The sequence below is a fragment of the Gambusia affinis genome, linkage group LG02 (assembly GCF_019740435.1).
Source record: "Gambusia affinis linkage group LG02, SWU_Gaff_1.0, whole genome shotgun sequence".
Classification (NCBI taxonomy): Eukaryota; Metazoa; Chordata; class Actinopteri; order Cyprinodontiformes; family Poeciliidae; genus Gambusia; species Gambusia affinis.
Window position 1 is genome coordinate 18,816,762 of NC_057869.1, and position 25,353 is coordinate 18,842,114.

A 25,353-nucleotide genomic window follows, 5' to 3' on the forward strand; every position below is an offset into this window, starting at 1 on the left:
GAAGAAAAGCGAGCTTTGATTTATTTGCTGTAATTACTAATTATCAGTATTTCTTTCCTAAAATTACATTTATTTATTTATTTATTTATTTATTTATTTATTTATTTATTTATTTATTTATTTATTTATTTATTTATTTATTATTAAACTGCACAACGATTATATGCCAGTATTATTGTTTTAAAATTATAATTACCAATTCCAAATAAATGTTTGAATTTCCAAGGAGACAGTAGGATGATGATGCTTCCAAAATGAAGTTAATTTTCCCTGCTGAAGATGTGATTGTCAGGAACAATGAGAACAGCAGAAATGTTTGAATTATTGATGGATTCCTGCGTTGGCCACAGGAGCTTGTTGGAGAGAAACAAGGGGAGTAGGGTGGGTGATGGTGGTAGTTCAGTTCATCTGGTTACCATAGCACCGCCCTCGAGAGAGCTGGAGCTTTCATTTTTAGGGTTACTGTCCTTGATTTTTTTTTTTTTCTTTAGTAAAATTGGATAGTGCGTCTGCATCATCGGCTGCAGTCTGCATGTTAAATCAGGCTGTAAGGCAGCAGAAACACAATATATAGACATGTTCTGTAGCTAAAGCACACACACACACACACACACACACACACACACACACACACACACACACACATACATATATATATATATATATATATATATATATATATATATATATATATATGGTCACAAATGTGGTAAGCAGCTGGCCAGCGGTCAGGCGCGGAGCTGCTGTCGCTGACCTCGGTGCTGAACACGACGTCAGATGAACCTGCTCTCATCACAGGAGACTCCATCCATCCAGTCTCCCTCCCTCTTTGATTTAGTGCTTCTGTTCCAACGCCCCATTTTCTTATTTGTCTTTTTATATTTAGCAGTTTTCTCACGCGGTAGATGATCGCTTTGTTGAGTTTTTTTTTTGTTGTTGTTGAACTCACGCTGCTCTCTCGGACGCTGCTGGCTCTCACTTTCGCTCGCCTTTGGTGGTGATGGCACTTTGTGCGGCTACTGTACTCCAGGCGGGAGGAGAGCTGCTGGTGGATGAAGGCGCGCACCTCGTTTGAATTCCTCTCTTTGTCAAAAGGTGTTTTCGTCACGAGGTTTTGTCACAATTGCGCTGAAAATTAAACTCGCCTGCTGGATCGTCGCCTCCCTGGGCTCAGACTCCCTCCACCTTCGTTTTGTCGCTTTCCTGCCGCTAGCCGCGGCAGTCGGCCATCCTGCGCTGTAACATGATGCCGAGACAGTAAAAATCGTAGTAGTATTATTATCTTTTTAAAAGAACAGTCAACACACAAAAATTGGACATGGAGTCCATGAAGACAGGGGTCAAGGAATTTGCGGGGAAGACCCTGGGTCAGATGCACAGGTAGGGGCAGGTTTTTAAACTTAAACATACGTTAAATTGCTGTGTTTTTTCCACAAAGCTGCATCGCTGTGGATGCATGGGTCAACTTAATGTTTTTCAATGGCTTACAGAGATCACGCCTCTGAAAGTGAGAATAAAATTATGTAATCCCATGTGCGTGCATGTGTGCGTGTGTGCGATGTTTACAGAGCTCAAATGCCTCTGGATGAAGCGGCCTTTACATGAAGCTTATTGGCAGATCGGTTAAACGGGGCGCAAGGATTTCTTGATATTCGCTGACAGTTTCCAAGTCATTGCGATCCAGGATGTAACGAGGGCCTGCATCCATCGAGCATTTTAAAATCATCCGTTCCAACGAGTTTTTAAAAATATCTTTATGGTTTTTTTGTTTGTTTGGTTGGTTTTTTAACAATCCAGGAATTAAAAATTGTCATTCATGTCCAGTCGAGTGTGCATTTCTGTAGACTTATAGCTACATTTATGCCAGTCCTTTTCCCTTCTGAATATATATTCAGTTTTAAACACACATCTGCGCACTCTCCACGTGAAGATAAATTAATCTGAATTTCGTTGTGCTCTGGTAATGTTACATTCTTCCCAAGGCCTCCGCAATTTTTGTTTCTTTTCGATTGTCTGGCTCCTTGTAGAGTAACTCTGGTCGCGCAATCCACAGAGGAGTCTAAGAGGGTGTGTGCGGCTGTATTGTTCATCCTTTCGCAATCGGCATTTTGCGCGTATCAATTTGTAAGTGAACGTGCTTTTGCTGAAAGGATGCGTGGGGCGGAGGGAAGAGGAGTTTGAGGAAAGCCCACAGACGAGCGTCTGCAGGCTGCCGCTGCCGTGTCGCTGAATACTAATGAGCGTGAAAGTGTAAGGCTGCTGCAATGCGGTACAGTCAGGGACATTTTGATCCATTTTCAACTTGCAGGCCAAACTATGTTATTCTGATTCTCTCCCCTTAGATTTCTTTTTATTATTGTTATGTTTGAGTGGATGCAGATGGGGCAATTTGACGTTGTATACGTACTTGTGGTATTTCTTCTGTCTTTCAGTCCTCAACTTGTCCTCTAATTCCCCCTCACCCCCTCAATGGCACAGAAGAGAACAGCTTGTACTGTAAGACACTGTTGCTCCAGAGGCCTCGTCGGGCATTTGAGTCATTGTATTTCACATTAAACTAAGTGAAATCTTTAGGATATCGCACTTATAGCATCAGCCTACTGTAAAAGAAAGCATGAGGAAAAACGACGGTCTTCTAAAAAAAAAAAAAATAAAATAAAATAAAATAAGAAATCAATTTAAGATGATCTTGTATTAAACTATTTCAAACGCCCTCACCGTCTCTTAATGAGAGGCATGTTTTTTGTGAGTCGGGACTCAGCAGACGGTGTTTCCTTCACCTGCCCGTCTGCAGGGTGATGGAAAGGAGGCAGAAAACCGGGGAGGTGATCGAGCTGACGGAGGACGGGCGGCCTCGGGAGGCCGCGGAGAAAAAACCCCCGCTGTGCGACTGCAAGTGTTTCGGTTTGCCGCGCCGCTACATCATCGCCATCGTGAGCGGCTTAGGCTTCTGCATCTCCTTCGGCATCCGATGCAACCTGGGCGTGGCTATCGTGAGCATGGTCAATAACAGCACCATCCACCAGAACGGCAAGATCATCATCAAGGAGGTGTGTGACGACGGCAGACTCACGCTTTTACGCACGATAAAAAAGAGAGAGAGCGAGAGAGACAAACAAATTCTGACAGAACATCCATGAGATGATGTTATTTGTTTTTGGTCAGGAAAAATATAAAGGAGAAAACAGAAAGCATTTCCCCAAGCAGGAGTCAAAAAGGCCTTTTGCTGCAATATGAGTCAACTGAATAATCCACTCAATAATGCAAATAGCTCATTATCACAATGAACTAAAGGGAAAATATGTAAACTTTAAAATGAACATAAAACGAAGGAGATCATATAACGCCATTTTTATTGATAAAACAAATTTTAAAAAAATCAGATTTATGTTGAGCATGAATTTGTGGCCTACCTGTCACTTTATTATTAAGCTGTTTAGTTTTTTTTCTGAAACTTCACACTGGTGAATTACAAAACCATAAATGCTTAGTTTAAATTTTTTTAATGTGTTTTACACTCAAGTCCAACAAGTATTGGATCGCTAAAAGATAAAACAGTTTTTTTTTTTTTTTTTTTTTTTACTTGTTATAAGCCAGTATCTTATTTTTCATTTAGTATTGTTATGCTTTTCTAATCGGGTCGTTGCTATTCAATTTTCCAGCCTGCAGAAATATTTCATGATATGAAGAAAATCTGCAAAGTCATCTCCGCAACATTATGATTTTTTTTCCAGCTAATCCAATTTAAATTTTGTTTTTTCTCACCAGAAAGCTAAGTTCAACTGGGACCCGGAGACAGTGGGAATGATCCACGGATCTTTTTTCTGGGGCTACATTGTGACGCAAATCCCAGGAGGATACATTTCCTCGAGGCTGGCAGCAAATAGGTTGGCGGCGCCGATCATTTTTCATAAATAATGACAAATATTAGAAGAATAACAACAATACCAACACTCTTATTTGGTTAAAATGTAATTAAATATAACACGATGGTACTTTTCTTTTTAAGCGACACAAAATCATCTCTATTCTCATCGTTTGCATTTAATGAATTATATTCCGAATGGTTAATATTAACCACAGATTAAATCAATGCGGATGAGGGGATATAAAACCCTTCTTGTGAAGTGCATGGTGAATACAGGGCAGTCAAATAAAGAATAATTCCATGAAGCAGCAGACAGTAGGGCAGCGGGCTGGCGGCCCTGCAGCTCCTGGTGTCAAGGCTCCGCGCCACCTGTTAATGAGCTCCCTGGGGAGACCCGGGTCTAATCTGTCGCTCTCTCGGGGTATGGATACCAGACCCACACTACTTGCCAAAGGCTTTTATTCCCCCGCCAATGTCTCGGTCATTGTAATTACGCATGACTTACTCCACACACACCCAGCAGTAGGCCCATTACCATGACAGTGCAAATTTTATAAAGATATATATACATATATATATATATATATAAAGGGAAGTTTAAAAAAAAAAGTCTGGCTTTTGAAAATAACATACAACATTAGTCTAATGGATATTTGGGAAATATACAACCAATGTGTCAGTCCATATAATCACCCTGATTTTCAGTACAAGCCCTTTGATATTGATATCTTCCTGTAACCTGATTGGGGGGCCGTAACCCCGCTTGATTGACGCGTGCGGTTTAATCTAATCATTTGGTCTCGTGCTCTACAGTGGCCTCCACCGGATTAGGACTCGCCCCCCTCCACGTAAAACTGAGTGCGGTGGGAGAGCGTGCCAGAAATGACAAAGATGGAGTTTCAGTGGCCTTGGCTGGGATATAAATAGCCTAACCTTCCGAGGGGAGCAAAAAGTAGAAATAAATTGGTCGTTTTTAATGTAGCTACTTTTCTTGATTTTAGAGTCCAATCATTTTGTCCGTTTCTTTTTGCAAGTATCGCACAGTTTCCTGGAAATCACCCCCCCCCCCCCCCACCACCCCCACCCTATCGCTATCAAACGACATTACTCTGTTTTTTAACTGTGCAAAAGTGAGAGTGGTTACCAAGCGACTGTGGAACCGGTAAGAGAGCACCGCAGCTTTTATTATTTATTTCTATGACGACGCTTAAAGAGGATGCGTGCAGCTAATCGTCACCAAATACGAAAATGATCTGCAAAAAATATTTTTTTACCGTTATGAAAAAAAAGCGTGATTACATATGCTTTACTGTTTTGTAAAAAAAAAGAAAAAAAAAAGAGTGTAATGAAAAGACCCCCTGGTCAATTTATTTTTATCAAATCCTTTCTCAGTTAAATAATGCAAGCAAAAAAACCCACCAAGAAGCATATCTCTAATAATAACAGTGCTGAAATGCCATTATTTTTCATGTTTTTATCTTAATATTTACAGGGTATTTGGTGCAGCTATTGTCCTCACCTCCACTCTCAACATGTTCATCCCCTCTGCTGCTCGAGTCCACTATGGGTGTGTTATTTTTGTCAGAATATTACAAGGACTCGTTGAGGTGAGATCATATTATAATATCAAAACATATTTAATTCTTTTAAAATGCAGCTTTGCTATGTTTCAATTCAATCCACCAACAAAACAGAACAGGGACTGATTGTAGGATGCTTTCTGGATATGTAGCCAGAGGAAATTTGAGATGAGCTTTATTGATCTGATCCACTACAGTCTGTTTTTGTAGGACATTCGAGCTCTGGTTTTTCTTACGTCATGCATTGTATCCTGGATACGCAGCATCAACAGTGTGCCCCCCACCTGCACCTTAGCAATATATTAGGGGGAAAATTCAGATTGAAGTCGCATCACTCCTTTGACTTTATTTTGAAAAAATAAGCAGATAAACATGCCTGTTGCGTGCATTTCCAACAACTAAATGTAGAAAAGCCCTCTTTGTTTTACAGTTCTTTAAAAAAAATGAGAAAGAGAAATAAATTTTAATTCATTACTTCGTCCTTTAAAGCCTGAACGCTTTATACACTGTTCTGCTACAACAAGAAAGAACACGCAGACTGTAATTTCCACAATTTCTTCTAATTAGCAGTTGATAAACATTTGACATCCAGGTACCTGCTTTGCTCCATAAATAGCTCATCAGGTGCCCAGTTTGTTCATGGTAATAGCAGGGGTGAAAATGTTAATTTCTGTTAGCTATTGTGCTAAATAAGTGTTTGTTCAGCTTCATGCGTGGACAGGGCTTTCCAGGATAGACTGCAAGGGTACCTCAGACTCAACGAAATGCAACATACCGCAAATATCATGTACTGTAATGTATATTTACATTACACAACTGTACGTGAACAAGTGAATATACATAGCTTGTGATTTAAAATAAAGCTGGTGTCTTTGTGTGGATGGACTAAGTTAATAGTGACCCTCATTGTGGTGTGTCCAGGGAGTGACTTACCCAGCCTGTCATGGCATCTGGAGCAAGTGGGCTCCACCACTAGAAAGGAGTCGCTTAGCTACCCTCTCATTTTGTGGTAAACAGATATTTTCTTTGATAAACACACTCCTGTATCTGTTATAATGTTCGCATGTCTAATCGTAAATCTGTTGATGTTCTTGTGTTGTTGTTTGTTAGGCTCTTATGCTGGTGCTGTGATAGCGATGCCTCTGGCTGGAATCCTGGTCCAGTACACTGGATGGTCCTCAGTGTTTTATGTCTACGGCAAGTAAACGGATGAATGGACGTGTTCTGCTCATATTTAGGTGGAAGTGTTTCTAAGCTCTAGACTCTGACAGCTAAAGAGTCCAGTGAAAGTCAAACGGATTTATACAGGCAGACTGAGTATTGATTTCCCTCCCCGTTGTTTTGGTTTGTCAATAAACAGCCCCCCCCCCTGTCTTTCCCTCCAGACTGGATACAGTTAGCTCTCCTGTCTGGGTTTTTTTTTTTTCCTCTCTGGCATTTTGGTTGACACGTCCTCCAAATGCTCACATTTGAGGTCAAGATTACCTGCAGTACTTAATCCGTGATTAACCAAATATTTTAAATGTGTTTCTCTTGCAGGATGCTTCGGCATTTTCTGGTACATATTCTGGGTCCTTGTGTCTTACGAGAGCCCAGCTGACCACCCCTCCATCACTGATGAAGAGCGTGTCTACATAGAGGAGAGCATTGGAGAGAGTGCCAAGCTGATGGGTCCATCAGAGGTAAGACGGCATCAACTGGAAATCAAGACTGCACATAAAAATGACTTACTGATTTTATTTGTTTCTCAGCTGTTTGTTTCTATTTATAAATCAATCAATTTTTAATGATTTCTAGAAATACAAGACCCCTTGGAAGAAGTTCTTCACCTCTATGCCTGTCTATGCAATCATTGTGGCAAACTTCTGCAGGAGCTGGACCTTCTACCTGCTGCTCATCAGTCAGCCTGCATACTTTGAGGAAGTGTTCGGCTTTGAGATAAGCAAGGTGGGCCATGTTGCGTATTATGCTTTATATAAATAAAACTTTTATTTATGCTTTATTTATTCATGAAGCATAATTAAATGACCAAGTAAATCATGCTTCAGCTAATGTAGATGGTGGACATGCTCTATGAGATGAAGATATACGCTGTGCAGGAACAACACATGATTTCACAACATATATATCTATATCTTTTTGAACAAAACAGGCTTTTATTTTACTATTCAAGAAATGGAAATTTAAGTAACAGGAGAAGTAAATAAGACAGACACAGGGTGTATTTGTGTTATTAATAAGGAGAAATGCAACAAGCTTAACTTGGTGTACAAAGGGGCAATATTACAATTGATATTACAACTGATTAAATCATTTTGCAAACTCGCTGTGTTAGCACTCCCACAAGCATACACCAACAAAATGTACTTTAAACATCAATGTCAGACATATTTCTTTATTTAGTTTGTATTTTTTGTTTGCAAAGGCAACAATAAAAGAGAAATGGTCATTTGCATAATTATTTTTTAATTTAAATGCTTGAGTGCAGATTTAATCTGTATCTTAAAGTTGTTTTTGTTCCATTTTTACAGGGAAAGTAGATGATTAAACGTTTTCCTTATTCTCAGGTGGGCATACTCTCTGCCCTCCCTCACTTGGTGATGACCATCATCGTGCCCATTGGCGGTCAGCTGGCCGACTACCTGCGCAGCAGGAACATCTTGACAACAACCACTGTCAGGAAAATAATGAACTGTGGAGGTGAGAAAGCTGGACCCCGGATGAATAAAAAAGAAAAAAGTTCATTTCCACACTTCCCTTGCTCAGCCACAGGGTGTTACTTTCACAGTTTTTTTTTTTTTTTTTCCCGTGTTGTTTCTGCTGTGCAGGATGGATCTTAGAGATGAGTTTGTTTGTATTTTTGTAAAATCTATCTGTACAATACTTCAAGCTCTCAGGTTGACTCACTCCGTGAGTGTGGGTCACTGTCATCGATTTCATATCTGTCAGCTGTGTAATTGAGTGCGGAGCATGTATCATGCTTAATTCAATTGGCACAGTGATGACCAGCAAGCGCCCCCCAGGCTTTTTGTGTACTTCGTATGAGCACATGTGACCCGCTGTCTCTCTTCCTGCTAGGATTTGGCATGGAGGCCACATTGCTGCTGGTGGTGGGGTATTCCCACAGCAAAGGGGTGGCAATTTCCTTCCTTGTGCTGGCAGTGGGCTTCAGTGGATTTGCCATATCAGGTTTGTGATATGTTTCTAAATGTGTTACAAAAGACAGACAAATTATGACACAATGCTCAGTTTTGATCAAATCGCTTTATTGTATTTGTAGTGCTTACTTATAATGTATCTTCAGTCGCATTGATTATTGCAGCTGCGTCTTCACAGGTCTGTCCAACAAATCCCTCAAACAGCTGCAGCTGATCCAGAATGCTGCTGCTCGCGTTCTCACTAAAACCAGGAAGATAGAGCACAAAACAGAAGTTTTAAAGTCCCTACACTGGCAACATGTCGCTCAAAGAATAGACTTTAAAATACTGTTGTTAGTTTATAAATCACTGAATGGTTTAGCACCACAATACATTAAAGATCTGCTGTTGTTGTATCAACCTTCCAGACTTCTCAGGTCTTCTGGTTCTGGTCTGCTCTGCATCCCCAGAACCAGAACCAAACAAGGAGAAGCGGCATTTAGCATCTATGCACCACAAATCTGGAACAAACTTCCAGAAAATTGTAAAACAGCTGAAACACTGACTTCCTTTAAATCTCAACTAAAAACCCACTTGTTTAGAGTTGTATTTGAAACGTAATCAATTGCAAATTTATTGACGGAATCTGACTTATTGTCGTCTTTTGATTATTGATTCTACGTTGCATTGAATTTTGTGTTTGATTTGATGTAAAGCACTTTGAAATGCCTTGCTGCTGAAATGTGCTATACAAATAAAATTTGATTGATTGATTGATTATAGATGTCACTTAAAAGTATAATTTTTTTGTTGAATAAATTGAAATCTTTGTCTATATACAGTAGACTGCAACTCATAGTGGTATTCTTTTTACCTTCCAGTCATTCAACCAATCTCAAAGCTCATGTTTTTGTTCAGTACAAAGGAAGCAAAAGATCCAGAGGTCTGTGTGCAAAATCAGTTTCACTCCTCTTGCTCTCAAGCTTTCTGCCAGAGTCTTCAATAATTCAGTGCAAGCTGTCTCGGGGGATACGCCAGACAGGCAGCGTGCAGCAGCTCAGGAGGACACTTACTCATTCAGCCAGTCATAGTGGGGGAGGGAGGAGGACGTGTTGAGAGTTGTTGCCTATTTCTGCAACAAGACGGTCTGCATTTGTGCTGCTTCTATCTTCAGCTTTACTCAGTGCATTCTGTCACACTATCTCCCAAAATATAGCAGCTAAATATGACTAACTGGACTTGTTTCATAAAAAAAAAAAAAAAATTAATAAATGGGTATGCAGTGTTTTAATTTCATGTTATTTTTAATACCACCAGGCTTTAATGTGAACCATCTGGACATCGCTCCTCGTTATGCCAGTATCCTAATGGGCATCTCTAATGGTGTTGGTACCTTGTCTGGGATGGTGTGCCCTCTAATTGTTGGTGCTATGACAAAGAACAAGGTAAACCTCCATTCTCTGCCTGTGAACATAACAAACATCCCCAGATTACATCCGGCTTCAAAAACAATCCGGATGTAATTATATCAGAATGAAATAATTACATTCATATGCTTATTATTATTAATTGTTTAATAAATAGGACATAACATAAAAAGGACTCACCATTCAGCAATGTGAGTCATAGCTTAGACATTACATGAAATAAAACTTCACCTGCAGAAGGAGCTTAATGAACTGCAAGCCAGCTAACAAGCTATCTGCTTGTTCTACTGAAACCGGTTCCACAGTGGAGTTTTGTCATCTTAAAGGAGATGCAGTTTAAAAATGTTGATGTTAACGATTTGCAGTAATTTACGTAGAAATATATAGTTTACAGATAAAACCATGCTGGCATGTGGTCTGTTACAAATACGATAAAACAACACAAAACAGAATGTGTGAAGAGTAATTGATCAGGAAAACCATCTGATGAAAAAGTAATATGAAATGAAGTCTTTCATAAAAATTATTTATTAATTTTCCCTTTCCATGCAGTTAAACCAAAACTATTCATACTTCTGACAGATTTAGCCTTAAGTATTGTTATTTTACAAACACTTTTTCTATTTTACTAGAAATAATATTAACATTTGGTGAGGCCCAGAGTCTTGATTTGAATCTGATAGAGAATCTACGGGAAGAGCAAAAAATTGGGGTTATGGCGAGGAGGAATTCCAACTTCTGAAATATGGAGATTATCACCAAAACAGAATCTTCAAAAATCCATTGGCCTTTTTATGAAAACAATTTGAGTGCCGAAATGCCTTTCAAGATATTTTCATTGATCATTGACAAGGTCATAAAAAAAATTATAGCCTTGTCATGATACCTAAAAAACAAACAAACAAATAAATAAATAAAAAACTTTTTTTTTTCTTTTCAATTTTTATACTTCTCAGCTGTATCACTGCATATCAGGAAATTCTTAGGTAATGAATAATCTTCCAGGGGTGTGAATATTCATTTATTCATTTTTAATTATTGTTGAGCATTAAGCTGAGATGTGCAAACATCCAACTTTTGGGGATCAATAAAGTATTATTATTATTATTATTATTATTATTATTATTATTATTATTATTATTATTATTATTATTATTATTATTATTATTATTATTATTATTATTATTATTATTATTCAATAAATGGTTATTAATGATTTTTTTTTGTAACAACTGTAACAACAGAATAAGTTATTACCAAAAATAGAAGTGTCTTATTCATTTTACTGAAGAAGAGAGAAAAATGTCTGTCTTATTCTGGTTGCTTCCGCAGTATTTTCATGTTAATAAACATGATATATTTCTTTCTTTGCTTCAGACTCGAGAAGAGTGGCAGTACGTATTCCTGATAGCCTCCCTGGTGCACTATGGAGGAGTGATCTTCTATGGGATCTTTGCCTCGGGTGAAAAGCAGCCGTGGGCCGACCCGGAACTCACTAGTGAGGAAAAATGTGGCTTCATTGATGAAGATGAGCTGGCGGAGGAGACTGGTGACATCACCCAGAGTTACGGAGCTTTTGGAGGTGCAGCCAAAACGTACGGTGCGACCACACAGGTGAATGGAGGCTGGGCAACCGGCTGGGAGAAGACGGAGGAGTATGTTCAAGAGGAAGCACAGGAAGGAGGCTATGGATACAGGCCGAAAGAAGGGTATTCTTAGGCCAAACACAAAGTTTGTGATACTTGAGGTGACTTTGTTTACTGGTTTCCTGAGTGTACATCTGTTTTAGTCTTCAGAATATCAACAAATGAGAAACAAGAAAAGCTACAATCTACTGTCTTATTATTTGCACAGAAAAACCCTAAAATATTATCAATTCAGTGTAAAAATTACTAATATATATATATATATATATATATATATATATATATATATACATATATATATATATATATATATATATATATATATATATATATATATACATAAAGAATAATACAGCATTTGATGACTAGAGGTGTAGCACATATCAATTTGGCAGTATGTAAATGTACTATTATGCATATAAATAATAGATATTTATTTGGAGTGCAATTGAGTGTAAATGTGTACATCTTCATCCCATCTGCTGAGGCTTTCTGACGACACTGAAGCCTGTAGGATTACATAAAAGCACAGCTAAACATTTAGTGAACAACAGCCACGAAGCCAGCCACCTCAGTGTAGAAATATGTCCATACATAGCAATGTAAACAGGAATTAAACTCTCTGGTGTTATAGATTGTACTGTATCTCTTCTGAAAAGCGTTTCCTTGCAGTGCACCAATATGATTTATTTTCCTATCATTGGCTTTTGGATGTGGATAACCTACAGATTAGAGATTTAACAAGTAACAAATTAATTTTGATGAAGGTTTTGGTAAAACAAGAGGTTATTGAAATGTTTTTACTTGTTGTCAATTTGATGACTGAGCACATCTTCAGTTTACTGTTTGATTTCTGCAAACCATTACATCACACTGTGCTTTATTCCAGTAATTATTCTGCCAGACCACATGGAGTTGAACTAATGCATTCTTAAAAGAGTTGTTTCAAATCATACCAGAGATAGAAATATTAAAGAGTAAATATATATGAGTTTGAGGATTAAATATGCACCACATGGGACCAAGATGTCAAAGGTCAAACTTGGGCTTAAAATGGGTTTGTGCAATGGAAAAATAAAGAAAATGACCAAAATCAGTATGGAAAAAGTGATACCACATGGCCAAAAACCTCAAAATGTTTGTTAAAAATAAAACATAATATTTTCAACAGAGCAAAGTAAATATGCATATAGTTGTTGAGCAGGTAGGTATCTCTGAATGCATATTGTTAGGGTTCATACTGTAATATAGCAGGACACCAGAGACTAAAACTTAATGGAACCACAATATTAAACATCAATCACATTCAGGGTAATTTATTGTGTTTTTTATTCAGTTTTTATATTTCAATAAATTAAGGTAAACAGGTTTCATTAGCTATTGGCAGATAATCATTTCTTTACAATATATGTAATTAACTAAGAGTAGAAAATGGTTTAAATGTCATGCAAAGTAATTTTGCATGTTATTCATCATACAGTTTGAAATCAGTTGGCACGAATCTAAATATTCATATTTTTCCATCATTTTCCCCTTTTTTCATCTTGTTGAAGGTAAACAAAAGTTGGATAAGTTAATATTTTAAGATTAATACAGAAGTTATGAACATTCCTACACAAGTATTTGGTATCTGTTTACATATATGCTTGAGACATTTTACCAGAATAAGATAGTTTTATTTATAGAATGAATATACAGTTGAAGTGGCAATCACTGCTATGTAAAATTTTGTTCTTTTTTTAAACTTCTGATTGTTCTTTTTCTCCCCACTATTGAATGGAAGTAAGAATGGACATTTTATGCTTCACTGATTTGCCTTTATGTTTGCAAATCTGGGGAGAAGTTTTCTATGGAGCCCTCCAGGTGGCAGGAGTCGATATGAAAACATCCATCTATTCTGTCTCCTAAGATATAACAGACGTGGGAAATATTTTTTCTGCAGTTTAGGAAGTTATGGCTAAATTGTTTCTTCCAAGCTCAATAACTTCTGAACAAGTTGCCAAACTAAACCCAAAGGTAGAGAAGTCAGACTATGAGTTGGAAGACATTACAAAGAATAAAGTGAACTCAAGATAGAAATTATACATCAGACCAAAATTATTCATCTATGTGTGTTTCCATACATAAACCTCTGATTACAATTTACAAGTCTTGAACATCATGTGCCTGTTTTTAATGCTGGAGTTTAGATTACTTTAATTTTCCAGTGTATGTCTACTCCTCCCCTCCACTCTGTTGCACATTGGCAATCCACAACCCACGGATTACTAAACTGAGAGAACGTTTTAGGAGCTTTTTCTTGTCTGGGCGCCATATATTTCTCCCTGGAAAGAACAAACAACATGCATTACAATCACCTTTTGTTTTCCTTCTAAGTTTTCACTGACAATGTCTGAATGGGGCCAACTTGATTTGTTTTTGTCACTTGTTTGTGAAGACCTCTTGTCAGCACAATGTAGATGTGTGTGGATGTGTATTTATGCATGGAACAAAGTGAAATTTGTACATATTTGTATGTCCATTTGTCTCTGTTTCTTTTAAGCTTGTCTTCGTCTCAGAAACTGTTACTGATGCTTCGATTTCTTTGCACAATTAACCAAAGGTATACAAAAAAACAAAAAACAAAAGAAAACAACAAAATGAAGCTTTATTTCAGCTGAAAGTCCAATGTTTCAAGGCAGAACAGGCCCTCAATAATGGGGCTCCACCACAGTTAGCCAGTAGTGTGCAGGTGATACCAAACACCCCTCAGTGTACAAAGCAATAAATTCATAGTAACAGCTCTGATCAAAAGTCACAGACAGTTATGATTTTGCATATTTTTTATGCATTTCTTTAGAAGTCGTGTTTTTAAATGTAGAAAACAAACACTTGTAAAGAAAATCTATGTGTATAAATATATAGTAATAGAGTCCAACGCAAACAGCTTTGATGAGAAAAAGTCAATGCGTTTGTGAACGGGCTGCTCACCAGATGAGAATGATAACAAAGAGCTCCGCCTGAGAGGCGGGCGCTCTTCTTCTTGTTTCTAATTTTTTGCTTTGGTGTCGTCCACCCTGGATGTGTTGCTGTGCTGCTGTTCTTCCTCTCTGTTTCACTCATTCTCTCTCTCTCTTTTTCACTCTCTTTCTGCATTTCCTCTGCATTTAGTTTGATTAGTGTCTTTGATTCAGTAGACGTACTCTCCCTCCATCCAACCCCATGTGTATTCCTTCCCTTGTACAGCATTTCACTGTCACTATGTTCCCTGACATTGCAGCTGAAGTCTAAACATGCGATTTTTGACAAAAACGACAAATGTGCAACATGAAATAGTGAGACGTTTCCTGTTTTTGTGCCTCAAAGTTACTGTGTGATGATATGCTTCTGTTTGTTTGTAAATTGAGAGGTTTGTAGATGTCAAAATGAAATAATCTATTTCCTTTTTTGATATAAAAAAGTAAACAAACCCGCGTTTGCTTGGAGTATCTGTGTCGACAAGTTCAGTAAGAGCAGCTGCTTTGTGGTTTATGTTTAAGTTTATACTATGATCAAGTTTAGACAACCCACTTATTTACACATTGCCAATTACAGAGCTACAATATGAACAATTTGGATTGCAAATCCAATATTCACTTTCCACTTTAATCTATTCTTTTCCTGAGGGAACTGTCTACCTCCTTAGCTGCTAAATATTTCAGTGGCAAATGGAGTCATCTAAAAACCCAGTTAGCACCACTGCAAGAAGCTTCATTACACATAACAATTAGTCAAAGCTTATTACCTAGATGAAACATTGGCTGTTTTCTGTGTTTTTCATTCATTATGGCAATAAATGCCCTAAAACCAAAGAACATGCTTAATAAATTCATAAAGTGTGTTGCTATTGTATTTCTGCAGACAACTGCTTGACAACACCTAAAATATGATGAAACAATAATCAACCCTCTTATTGCGTAAAAGGATGTGGAAATATCATTAGGTGAGGATCTCTGTCAGTCTGAGCAGATCCAGAGGCTACAGGAAGTGCACAGTTAATGGCTGCCCTCCTTCTCCGTCTGTGAAATCAATAGGGTCGGTCCCCAGTGTTCGGCTGGACCTATTGACCACTCCAAGTTCTTAATGGAGATGAGAGGAAGGGGGAGCAATTATTGAGCTATTTGGATGTGTTGTGATTTGTGATCTGGCTGCAAACTATGCCTACAAATCTCACACGTTGTGGACAATCAGAAATATCACAGCAAAAGAGCCCTTTAAACTGAGCATGTGTACAAAAATGCAGTTTTAAATTATTTTGATGGAAATAGAGTAATAAGTGCAGAAAGGAAATATTTCTCTTCCCAGTGTCACCGTCTAGCTTGTTTTGAAGGGATCCAAAGATGTTTACAGACTAGAAAGATATACAGTCTCTCTAGTGCATCCTACTCCATTGCTCCTTAATCAATCACCTGATTACCTTCTTGGCATGTCAGCAGGTTTTGTAACAGTCTGGTCACTAACCATTTATTTGATTCAGGTGTATTGGAGCAGAGATGCATCAAAAAGTTGCAGGACAGTGGCATTCGAGAACTGGGATTGCAACTCCCAGGACCAGCGAGCTTTGAGTCCAATTCATGGTGTGGTGCCCTTCTTTATGTCCAAAAAAACCTCAAAAGGAAGATTTCCAGATTGGATTGGACTACTATATGAAGGTGCAGTGGTTCTCTTCCCATCAACACATTAACTTAAAATCATGAGGTACACATTTCAGCACCTTGGTGGAAAGGAGAGGTTAAAGTATGAATATTGTTCTAGAGACTTTCTTGATTTGGATCCTGGAAAAGATGTTTGTTAAAAAAAACAACAACAAAAAAAACAGTTTGTCAGGTGAAGGCTGTGGTAAAATGTGGTTCAAGAACTCAGATATCAATAATGCAAAACCATAGAAAACATGGTATCTTACCCTGAGGGGAGAAAAACCTAACCTTAGATGAAGTGTTGAATGGCCCAAGACACAATAAGATAGATATGAGATCTTGTGTTTCCTATTTATATGAAGGTGCATTAGCTTTAGATATTTTATCTCTTCAAACACTGTATTTCTGCCACATTTGTCATTAACCACCGGATACATTACATAAAGCTCAACCGTAGTAATCTGTTGCAGGATAAACTTGTTTTAATAAGGAGAAACAATGTGTCGTTTTAGAGTGTTGGGCACCATTAACTGGAATTTATGTGTTTAGAAAGACAGAAATCACAAATGTAATTTGAATTCTTACATTCAGCGCTTAAGGAATATAATTCAGACCACAGGCACGCCTCCTAACAACACTGAACCAAACAACTCTGCAGGAGCTTTGTAAAGCCCCAAGGTGACTCACAGATCAGATTGATGCACAACATCTGAACCACGTAATATTAAAAACATGCTCCTTATGTCTGTTTTAGGCTATGTGCGTGGACACATGTGTGTGCTTTATTGTGACTCTTTTCCTGTCTCAGTTCACTGCATGAGTTAATTTGACAAGCTCAATAAACGTGTCACCACTCAGCCCTAAACTGTTTTCTCACAGTCAACCAGCCTTATCCGTCATGCTGTCCCATTCCATTTGGGTGGAGGTGACCCATAAATGTTTGTGGCCATCAACTCACTAATAAATTACATTAAAACACACAACAGAAACGTTCGAGGGAAAAGAGACAACCTATTAAAAACATGGCGTGTGGGTGTGTCTGTCCCAATCCGAGAGAATGAGTCAACATATGTTGAGCCATTTTAATGATTGTTCAAGAGAGGGCAGGGGCAGGTGCTGTTTGGGCCTCAAGGGAGTTGGAGAATGAGAAGGCAAGGAGGGGATTTAGGAAACTGGAACCTGATGCCAAAATCACCCTTTAATGACAAGAGGCGGGGGTCCACGATGTCATGCTCGACCGCCTGAGGTCCAGTGTAGATCATAAATAAAGCTCTGATTTGCACTGCGACGTACCAGCAACTCTAAGCAGGTTGCAAGATGATGACAAACATTTCTCTTGATCACATGTCAAATTCGGATGAGAGTAGTTTGCTACTTTTCACAGCTCCTAAAACTCTCGGGCGCCACTAATGCAAACTTTCTACTGCTCTCTGAAAAGAGAGTTTCACTGTTTATGTTTAAAATCTCTAATGCAACTTATACTGCGTCGTATGGTCACACACACCCACATGTGAGCTGTCCAAGGTGCTCAAAAAGGAATGACTGCGTAACACCATTCCAGGCGTGTTCTCAGAGTTACACAAAGACGTGGAGAATCCAGACAGAACTCAACATACCACCACAGGATTGAAACCTTGAGAATATTCCTATCTAGAAAATGCACTTCTAGGCTCATTCAGGATGACAGTTACCTCTGAATCAGAGACGATTGGTTGAAAAAAAAAAAGAGGCAAGTTCCTCCTCCCGTATGAGACAGGAAACACAATAGGCTGCACATCCCAGCCTTCAGTGCTGTAGCCATACAGCTGGTGTATATTTAGCTGGCCCCCAATATCAAACGCTCTCTCCCACTACCTCCTTCATCTGTTCTGCTCATGTGATTTTGACCATCATGTCAGGAAATGCGTCATCAGTTCGTCAAGGGGGGAGCCTCTGGGGCGAGGCACTCTAATATTAGGAATTCAAACACACTCCATCTTAAATCAAATAGTATGATGCAAGATCATGTGCAAAGACCTGAGAAATATGAATGCAGAGCAAATAGTGGTTCTCTTGCATTGCTTCAGACAATTAGGATGATTTGTTTTTCATGAACACCAACCTTCTGCTTTGCTTTCACAGATTTCTCTTGTTATTTTTATTTTTTTTATTGTTACACATAACAAACAGAGAGAAAATGGCAAAGTTTCACCAACTCCACCACAAAAACCTAGAATAAATTGTTAAGTTAATAAAGCTCTTGTGTTATGACCCTAAGCAGGTTGTTCCTGAGGCAGAATTTAAAAAAAGTGTAAAAACAGCATGCTGAAAATCATCCACCAAGGATGACACAACCGATTATTAGGTTGAGGTGAAAATATGTTTTTTATGAAATACACTTTGTTACTTACATATCTTTATTTGATATAAAAATGTGTGTGATTATCTGAAACACTTAAGGGGGACTAAAGGGAAAGCAAAATTAAAGAAAATCTGTAAAATTAATTTATGAACTGTGTATAACAATGTGTCTGTTGAAATGGCTTTATTTTTATTCACAATGTGCAGACAAACAGTGATGTGTGCTTTGAGAAAAATTCAACAAAAAAACATGGAATAAAATCATTAAAGACACGAGGATGTGGGATTGTTTTCTTTTACTCGGTTATTGGAGCTAATGTACCCAGACTAAGGTGTGTTTCTGTGTACGTGTGTCCTTGCAGGTTTCATTCACCCTTTCCTCTTAGTGCTCTATCACCAGATGGGCGCTCGCATTGGATGTGTATGTGTGCGATGGAGGGGCGGTGTGGGGGCAAAGGGGTACTTCCCAAAGCCCGAGCATCAGGCCTCCTTTTGTCCTCTTTCCTGTCACCGATGGCTTCACAGTGGGGTGACGAGCGCACTCCAAATCTCATTAAAAAGTGAGAGACGGGGTGGGAGGAGGCGGGGTGTCAGGGCTGTTAATGTCTATTTTTTTTTCTCTTAAGATAAAACCAGGAGGGGGGAAAAAAAGCCCAATCTGAAACAGATTTTACATGACAGAGTGGTGATGATAAAAAAAATTTAATAAAATGAATTAACAAATCACTCTCCTTCCTGAGATGATTTATTGATCTGAATTGATGACATCGCTTTGTGTCCGCCTGATTTCATTAGACACAGAGGTGAGACACATCTGATAGAGTGGTCTTCAAGCAGAGGGATAATATGAGAAAGACACTATCACAGCGCAACCCTTTTGTTGCACATTTAGAGTGGGCTCTTTGCACACGGCCTTATCAGTGTGAGAGCTGACCATGATAAACCTGTTCTCCACCGCTGTGTTAAACAGCAACAACCCTGATAAAAACATTCAATAAACAATCTCAATTCTCAGAGAAAGTCTCTTATTATCTCCATGTTAAACTATTAGCTGTAATTGCCACTATGAATAGCCTCCTTTGTGCAACCTGCAATTTACCCATTTACCCATCAGGGCTCAAAATTGCTTTAAAATTGCAGCCGATTACGGCTCACCTCCAGCAGAAACCATGAACTTGCTTGACGATTAAAGGAGAAAAGAATTTTTGCGTTTTTACAGCCACTTGTTTCCTTATTTACTCTCTTCTAGCAGTCAGCTTCAGCAAGAACTTGACAACGCTCAATTGCGCCATTCCTGGAGCTTTACGTCTTCTGTTGTTAAAGTGATAAAATGTTAGGTGCCTTTAAGAGTTGAGACGGTGAGGGTAGACACTGTGGGACCAGGGTGAGGGAGGAATGAAAGGGCGAGGCAACAAACAAATAGAGTAAAACACAATGGAGACACTGCTGCTGGCATTTGCCTGCAGTCGTAGGGGAAAATGTAAAGATTTTCAGTGGAAATCAAAAATTGCTTGAGTTTTCTTTTTAACAATCAGAATTATAAAAATAGATGTAGTAATAATTTGCTTAGCCAAAAAAAAACACAAAAAAAATCTAAAAGGGATTTTTAAATTCAAGAGGGGAACGTGTTGGAGAAACCCTCAATGGAGAACATACAGCAACATTTAAGACTCATTCTGAACATCTTGACTTTATATCTAGAAATACCTAATTCCTGAAGATCTTTCACAGACAAAAATATCAAGATGTCAAGATAACACATTTAGGACATCAGAATGAAGGGAAGCTTGCAACAGGAGTCACGTGACAAGGATAAGATAAAGTCATGAGCTTTCTTTCATCATATCTTCTTTCTTTATTATCTGATGGCTCTTTCCCCCTCCTTCCCTCACACTCCTCCTACTCTGTCACTGCTGCATGGTGACTCAGACTCTGCAGAGATGCTACATCTGTATGATGCGCTGCATGAGTCACCCACTGGCCGGATACTGTCTGTCTCACATGGACTTTTGACAGTCATGCAAACACACAAACACTGCACAGGCACAAATTTGTGATTGTAACCTATGATCCATTTTCCACACACTCTGGCAGATTTGCTGCTGCAGACAAGGAGAAGTCATGATCACAGAACAAAATGCTTGTTTTTGGTCTCTCCTCCTCAGCTCCATGCTGCATAAACATGCTGTTTTTAATGGTCTTCTCTTCACGTGGCTCTGACCACAGCTCCACTACAACAAGTGCACAATCACTGCAAACCTGACAGTCCTCTGCCACTCACAGGAGGAAGATCTTTACTCATCCTCTTACTGTTTCTGTCCGTCTGTCTCCCTTCTCCTCAATCAGACTTTTGGTAGATATGGTACTGAAATGTTTTAAACCATTTATGCACATAACACACACACACACACACCCACGCGCACACACGCACATACAAAAACTCACACAAATACAATCAAGCCATTTACAATTGAGGTTTCACCAAATCAGTCAAGCGTGAAAACTCTCAGTCAACATGAAACAAAAACAAGAAATGAGCGTCTTTTTAAAGTTCATGGCAAGAAAATACCTATTTTATTGTATTTACGGCATTCATTCAGATACTTAAGTAATTCATCCAATTCATTGCACAACATTTCAGCGTTTGAAATCCATGATGGCATTTTGAGTTAATCGATGCTCCCTGCTGTTATGAACAAAAGTTCTGATCCATTTTATGGACGATAGCAGCACATCAGTTATTAACATAACATTTTCAGAAATACTGAAAAACGCTGAACATTGCCTGCTCACTGCAATTGTTATTTACTAAAATCCAACACTTTGTGTCTCATTCCCAAGAATCTTCAGATTCCAATAAGATGCTACGACATAAAGACATCTTCTACCAGAGACTCTGATCCAGGTACAAAGCACCAGAACCAGCAACAAGCTTTCCCATCAAGTCAGAATTGGGACTGATTCCCTCACAGCAGTCACAAAAATGTTTTCACTGAATATTTGTGGTAAATGATTTTTCCTTGTTTTTAGTCTGCTGTGTTTTTTTCTCCCCCCCAAAAAATGCATTTCATTTCTAGCTTTCCAGAAAATAAATAGTTAAATAATTGAAACTTCACAAAAGCATGACAAAAGAGAAGTGATGAAAGAAATTCTTCTATTTTTAAAGTCTGTTTTTTATCTAAACATAAAAAATACTAAATACCTCGACATTTCTTTATTGAGTAATGTATTTGTTGTGACTGAAGTTTTCTTGATGTTGAAGGTTCTGCACTGTGTACATAGATTACAAATCAAGACATATCTGTGTCTTTTACATCTGCATGTCCTTGAACATTTCAGATTTTTTTCTGTCTTTTGTCCAACATTTCAGTTCAGAGATTAGTTTCTATGGAGACTGCGATGTAAGCGTAAAAAGGAAAAGAGAAAAAAAGAGAAACGTGGTTGTCAGGAGACAGTCTACGGCCAAAAGGTTGATGCTGAAATCAGGAAGGGTGCAGGTGCTTTATTCAGTTGTAATTTTTCTTTATAGGTCTTACAGCCTCAAAGTGGTGGGGAACAAAATGCATCAGCCTATTCACCCTACAAATGTTAACAACTTAAAAGAAAAACATTAAGATATCAATTTCTCAAACTCTCCAGATCAGCCTTTGCCCGTCACTGCACAAGAGGGTGAGTGACAGTTTGATTTCTCTGGTGTTGACAGAGGTTAAGAAACTCGCAGCCGATAATACAGACCTTTCAGGCACTCCATCACTTGATAATTACATTACTCTGGTACTCCATTGCTTCCCCTCGCTCCTGCTAATCTTTTTAGCGTCCAAGTGATTGGGATCGCAGTGACAGAGAGAAATGACAGCGAGTCACCTGCTGTGGAGCTGAGTCCTCTCAGCCCTCTTCATGCCTTGCTAATGGTTTTGAAATCTGTTCAGCTTTTGTCGGGTAACCATGGAGGTGCCTGGGAATGACTCTGAAAGTATCTGTTGCTCCTGATTTTAGATCTGCTTTTTCTAGGTTCAGTGTGCAATGGATTCCAGCTGTTAATTATTGTAATTTATTAGTTATTTTAATCTCTATCTAATCAAATACAAACTGACTGTTCCCCTCTCTATGATTTTACTCATTTAAAGATGGCTCCCCATTTCCTTTCTTGTAAAAACAGGATTTAAGAACGAGTTGCTATGCTGCCCTCCAGTGCCCTCTATTGGACACACCACAAAAGTCCTTGTAAATGTTTGTTAATTCAGCTTTTTGATTAACAAAAAACATTTTGTTAAAAAAATGGGGGGGTTTTTTAGCAAAAAACTTTACAACTTTGTTAAGTCATAATGTGACTTAACAAAGATAAATCACATTATCTTTGTATTTTTGCTTTGCTAGACTAAAATGTAAAGTAATTACCAGACTGGGTCGACAGAAGAGGCTTGGCTTGACAGGTAGTTTAATTAAAAAAGGTTTGCCCCGAAGCTCCTGGCACAGCAGTCGAGGAAACCAGAACTCATTTGTCATAACCGGGGCTGACAGACATGTTTTTTAATAGCCATTTATATGAGCACCTCTGCGACACTCAGACCTCGACTGGCTGTGGCTGTGACAGATTTTATACAATAGCAGGATCATAACAAAGAAGATTAAAATCAAATAAAATTATACGTAGAATATTGTATTTCTTGTACAACGAAAGAGGTTTTTGCACATATTAGCACGTTTCTATACCCCTGTTTTCAGTGAAATCTGCTTGTTTCTGTCTGTGATTTTAACCTCAAACATCAAAATAAACTTCAGGTGAGTCTAAAGACAAAAAGTGGTTGAAGATTTATCAGAGACGGACATCACATATTTTTCAAAGGAAACTTAGCTCTAGAGTTTGGCTTTTAGCTAACTTTTAGTATTCGCTTATCTGACTAGTTTCAATTTATGATAATTGCATAGAATTGCATTACACTTTGAATTTGATATTAAACAAATTTAATTGATGTATTTATGTTATTTTTTTGTGAGTAGCTCAGTTTAATTTTTCTCCTTTTTTTGGTTTCCTTCTTTGTTTCTTCTTTTTTTTATTTTGATTGTATTTATGATTGTTTTGACAATTTATTCTTTTATTTTTTGACATCTTAGTTTTAACACTAAATATTTTAGAATATATGCTTTCTAGAATTTACCTGAATTTCTCCTCATTATCGCAGGACAATTTTATTCCTGGAGTACTTCTAACAACTATGGTAACTGCACACTTTCATTTTATTGCCTATTTTTAGCCTTGTTTAACTTATTACTTCTTCTTTCTTCTTGTATTTGTTTTTTCTAAAAAGAAAACTGGTTGCCCTAAAATGTGCTCTAAAAATGTATTTATTTGTTTATTTATTGATTGATTCATTTATTTCTCAGAAAAATACATGCTCTGTGTTTAGCATTCACATTCAAACTTGGTGAAAAATGAGCTTGATGGCATGTTGCATGCATTTGGAAACCAGAACAACAAACAGACACAAAAACATGCAAACAGAACGACACAGACACACATACACAAAACCCCCCATAAAAACTGGTCACTTTTATTGAAACACATCACTCTACATCAAAATAAGATCTGCGTTCATCTGACAGGATGATAAAACACTTGTGAGTCTCTAATAAGCATGTCCGCATCTGATGGGCCTCAGGTCCTCTTGACCCTGGGGACCAGTTTGAGTGGTGCACAGCACATGGTGCTCTGCTGAATGATCAGCCGTAACCCACCACACCCCATCCCACCGCCACCGCGCCAGTGGAAAAGAGGGAGGGGGAGACAAGATGAAGGCGGATTTAGGGTTTTGTTGCCTTGGTAACCAAAGATGCCATCTGTCATGCATGTGTTGATCCACATCATGTAGCTCAGACATTGTTTTAATTCACCCATATTCTCAGGGCCAGACAGACCTGCTGGTAAAACACGTTCACTTCTCACTTGCAGTCATTTCCTGACAACCATGAGGATGTAGAATATTACAAGCCTTTCACTGAAGGCAGGCAAAAGCCCCACGAAATGTGTTTCAGGCTTGATTTTACAATCCTGGCTGTGTTCCAGGTGCTGAGGGATCATTTATTAACTCTGTGGGTGCATCTGAGTCATTGTTAAAATTACTTTAACGGGCCTTTAAAACATCATCAGTATGGCTACTATACCAAACCTGTTTCAAAGGCTTGCTCTGCCTTTGAAACCAGAAACAGGATGTGATTCCTGCCGGATATCTTTACTGTCTGCTAATTTCTGTAAACAACAGGAGACGAGGGAGAGCTGGTAGTTTGGTGAGAACAAGCAGATTATTTAATTAATTTTAATCTTTGATTTTAAGAATTAATCTGAGAGTAATGCACTGCTACTTTTATTATTATTCACACAAGTGTTGCACAAAGGAATACTAAATATGGAAAAGAAAGGGGAGGTCAGAGAGGAGGTGTACAGAGGGAGGAAGTGGGGAGTGTCTCACAGAGGTAGAAACATAAGGGACATGTCCTCAGGGAGAAGCTGCAAATGAACCAGTATCCACACCTGGGATAGGCAGCAACAGCGGATGAATATATTGAGTTCAGTTTGTAGGCTGCCATCTATTGTTATTGTCTCCCATATAACACATGGTCATAATAATATTGGAAACAGATTCAGAGTACCAAACAGAAGGTGGCAGCATCTCAGCCCACTTTACAATCTGATACCAAACCA

At 38.4% G+C, this 25,353-nt stretch overlaps 1 protein-coding gene across 1 annotated transcript; it reads left to right on the top strand.

Annotated features, from left to right (window-relative positions):
- The first annotated feature begins 601 nt into the window (after positions 1-601).
- On the top strand, positions 602-11,871 carry slc17a6b (solute carrier family 17 member 6b). Its single transcript, XM_044100602.1, has 12 exons — positions 602-1,380; positions 2,795-3,050; positions 3,769-3,887; positions 5,361-5,475; positions 6,370-6,457; positions 6,559-6,645; positions 6,988-7,130; positions 7,246-7,395; positions 8,016-8,148; positions 8,527-8,637; positions 9,903-10,030; positions 11,390-11,871. Exons 1-12 carry the CDS (start codon positions 1,319-1,321, stop codon positions 11,729-11,731), a joined length of 1,734 nt encoding a protein of 577 aa, XP_043956537.1. The 5' UTR covers positions 602-1,318; the 3' UTR covers positions 11,732-11,871.
- Positions 11,872-25,353: the final 13,482 nt, after the last annotated feature.

Bases quoted from the DNA above. Each gene is read 5' to 3' on its own strand.
- slc17a6b (XM_044100602.1), top strand. From the start codon at position 1,319: ATGGAGTCCATGAAGACAGGGGTCAAGGAATTTGCGGGGAAGACCCTG. The intron at 1,381-2,794 runs GTAGGGGCAGGT...GCCCGTCTGCAG, and splicing joins ACCCTGGGTCAGATGCACAG to GGTGATGGAAAGGAGGCAGA. The intron at 8,149-8,526 runs GTGAGAAAGCTG...TCTTCCTGCTAG, and splicing joins GAAAATAATGAACTGTGGAG to GATTTGGCATGGAGGCCACA.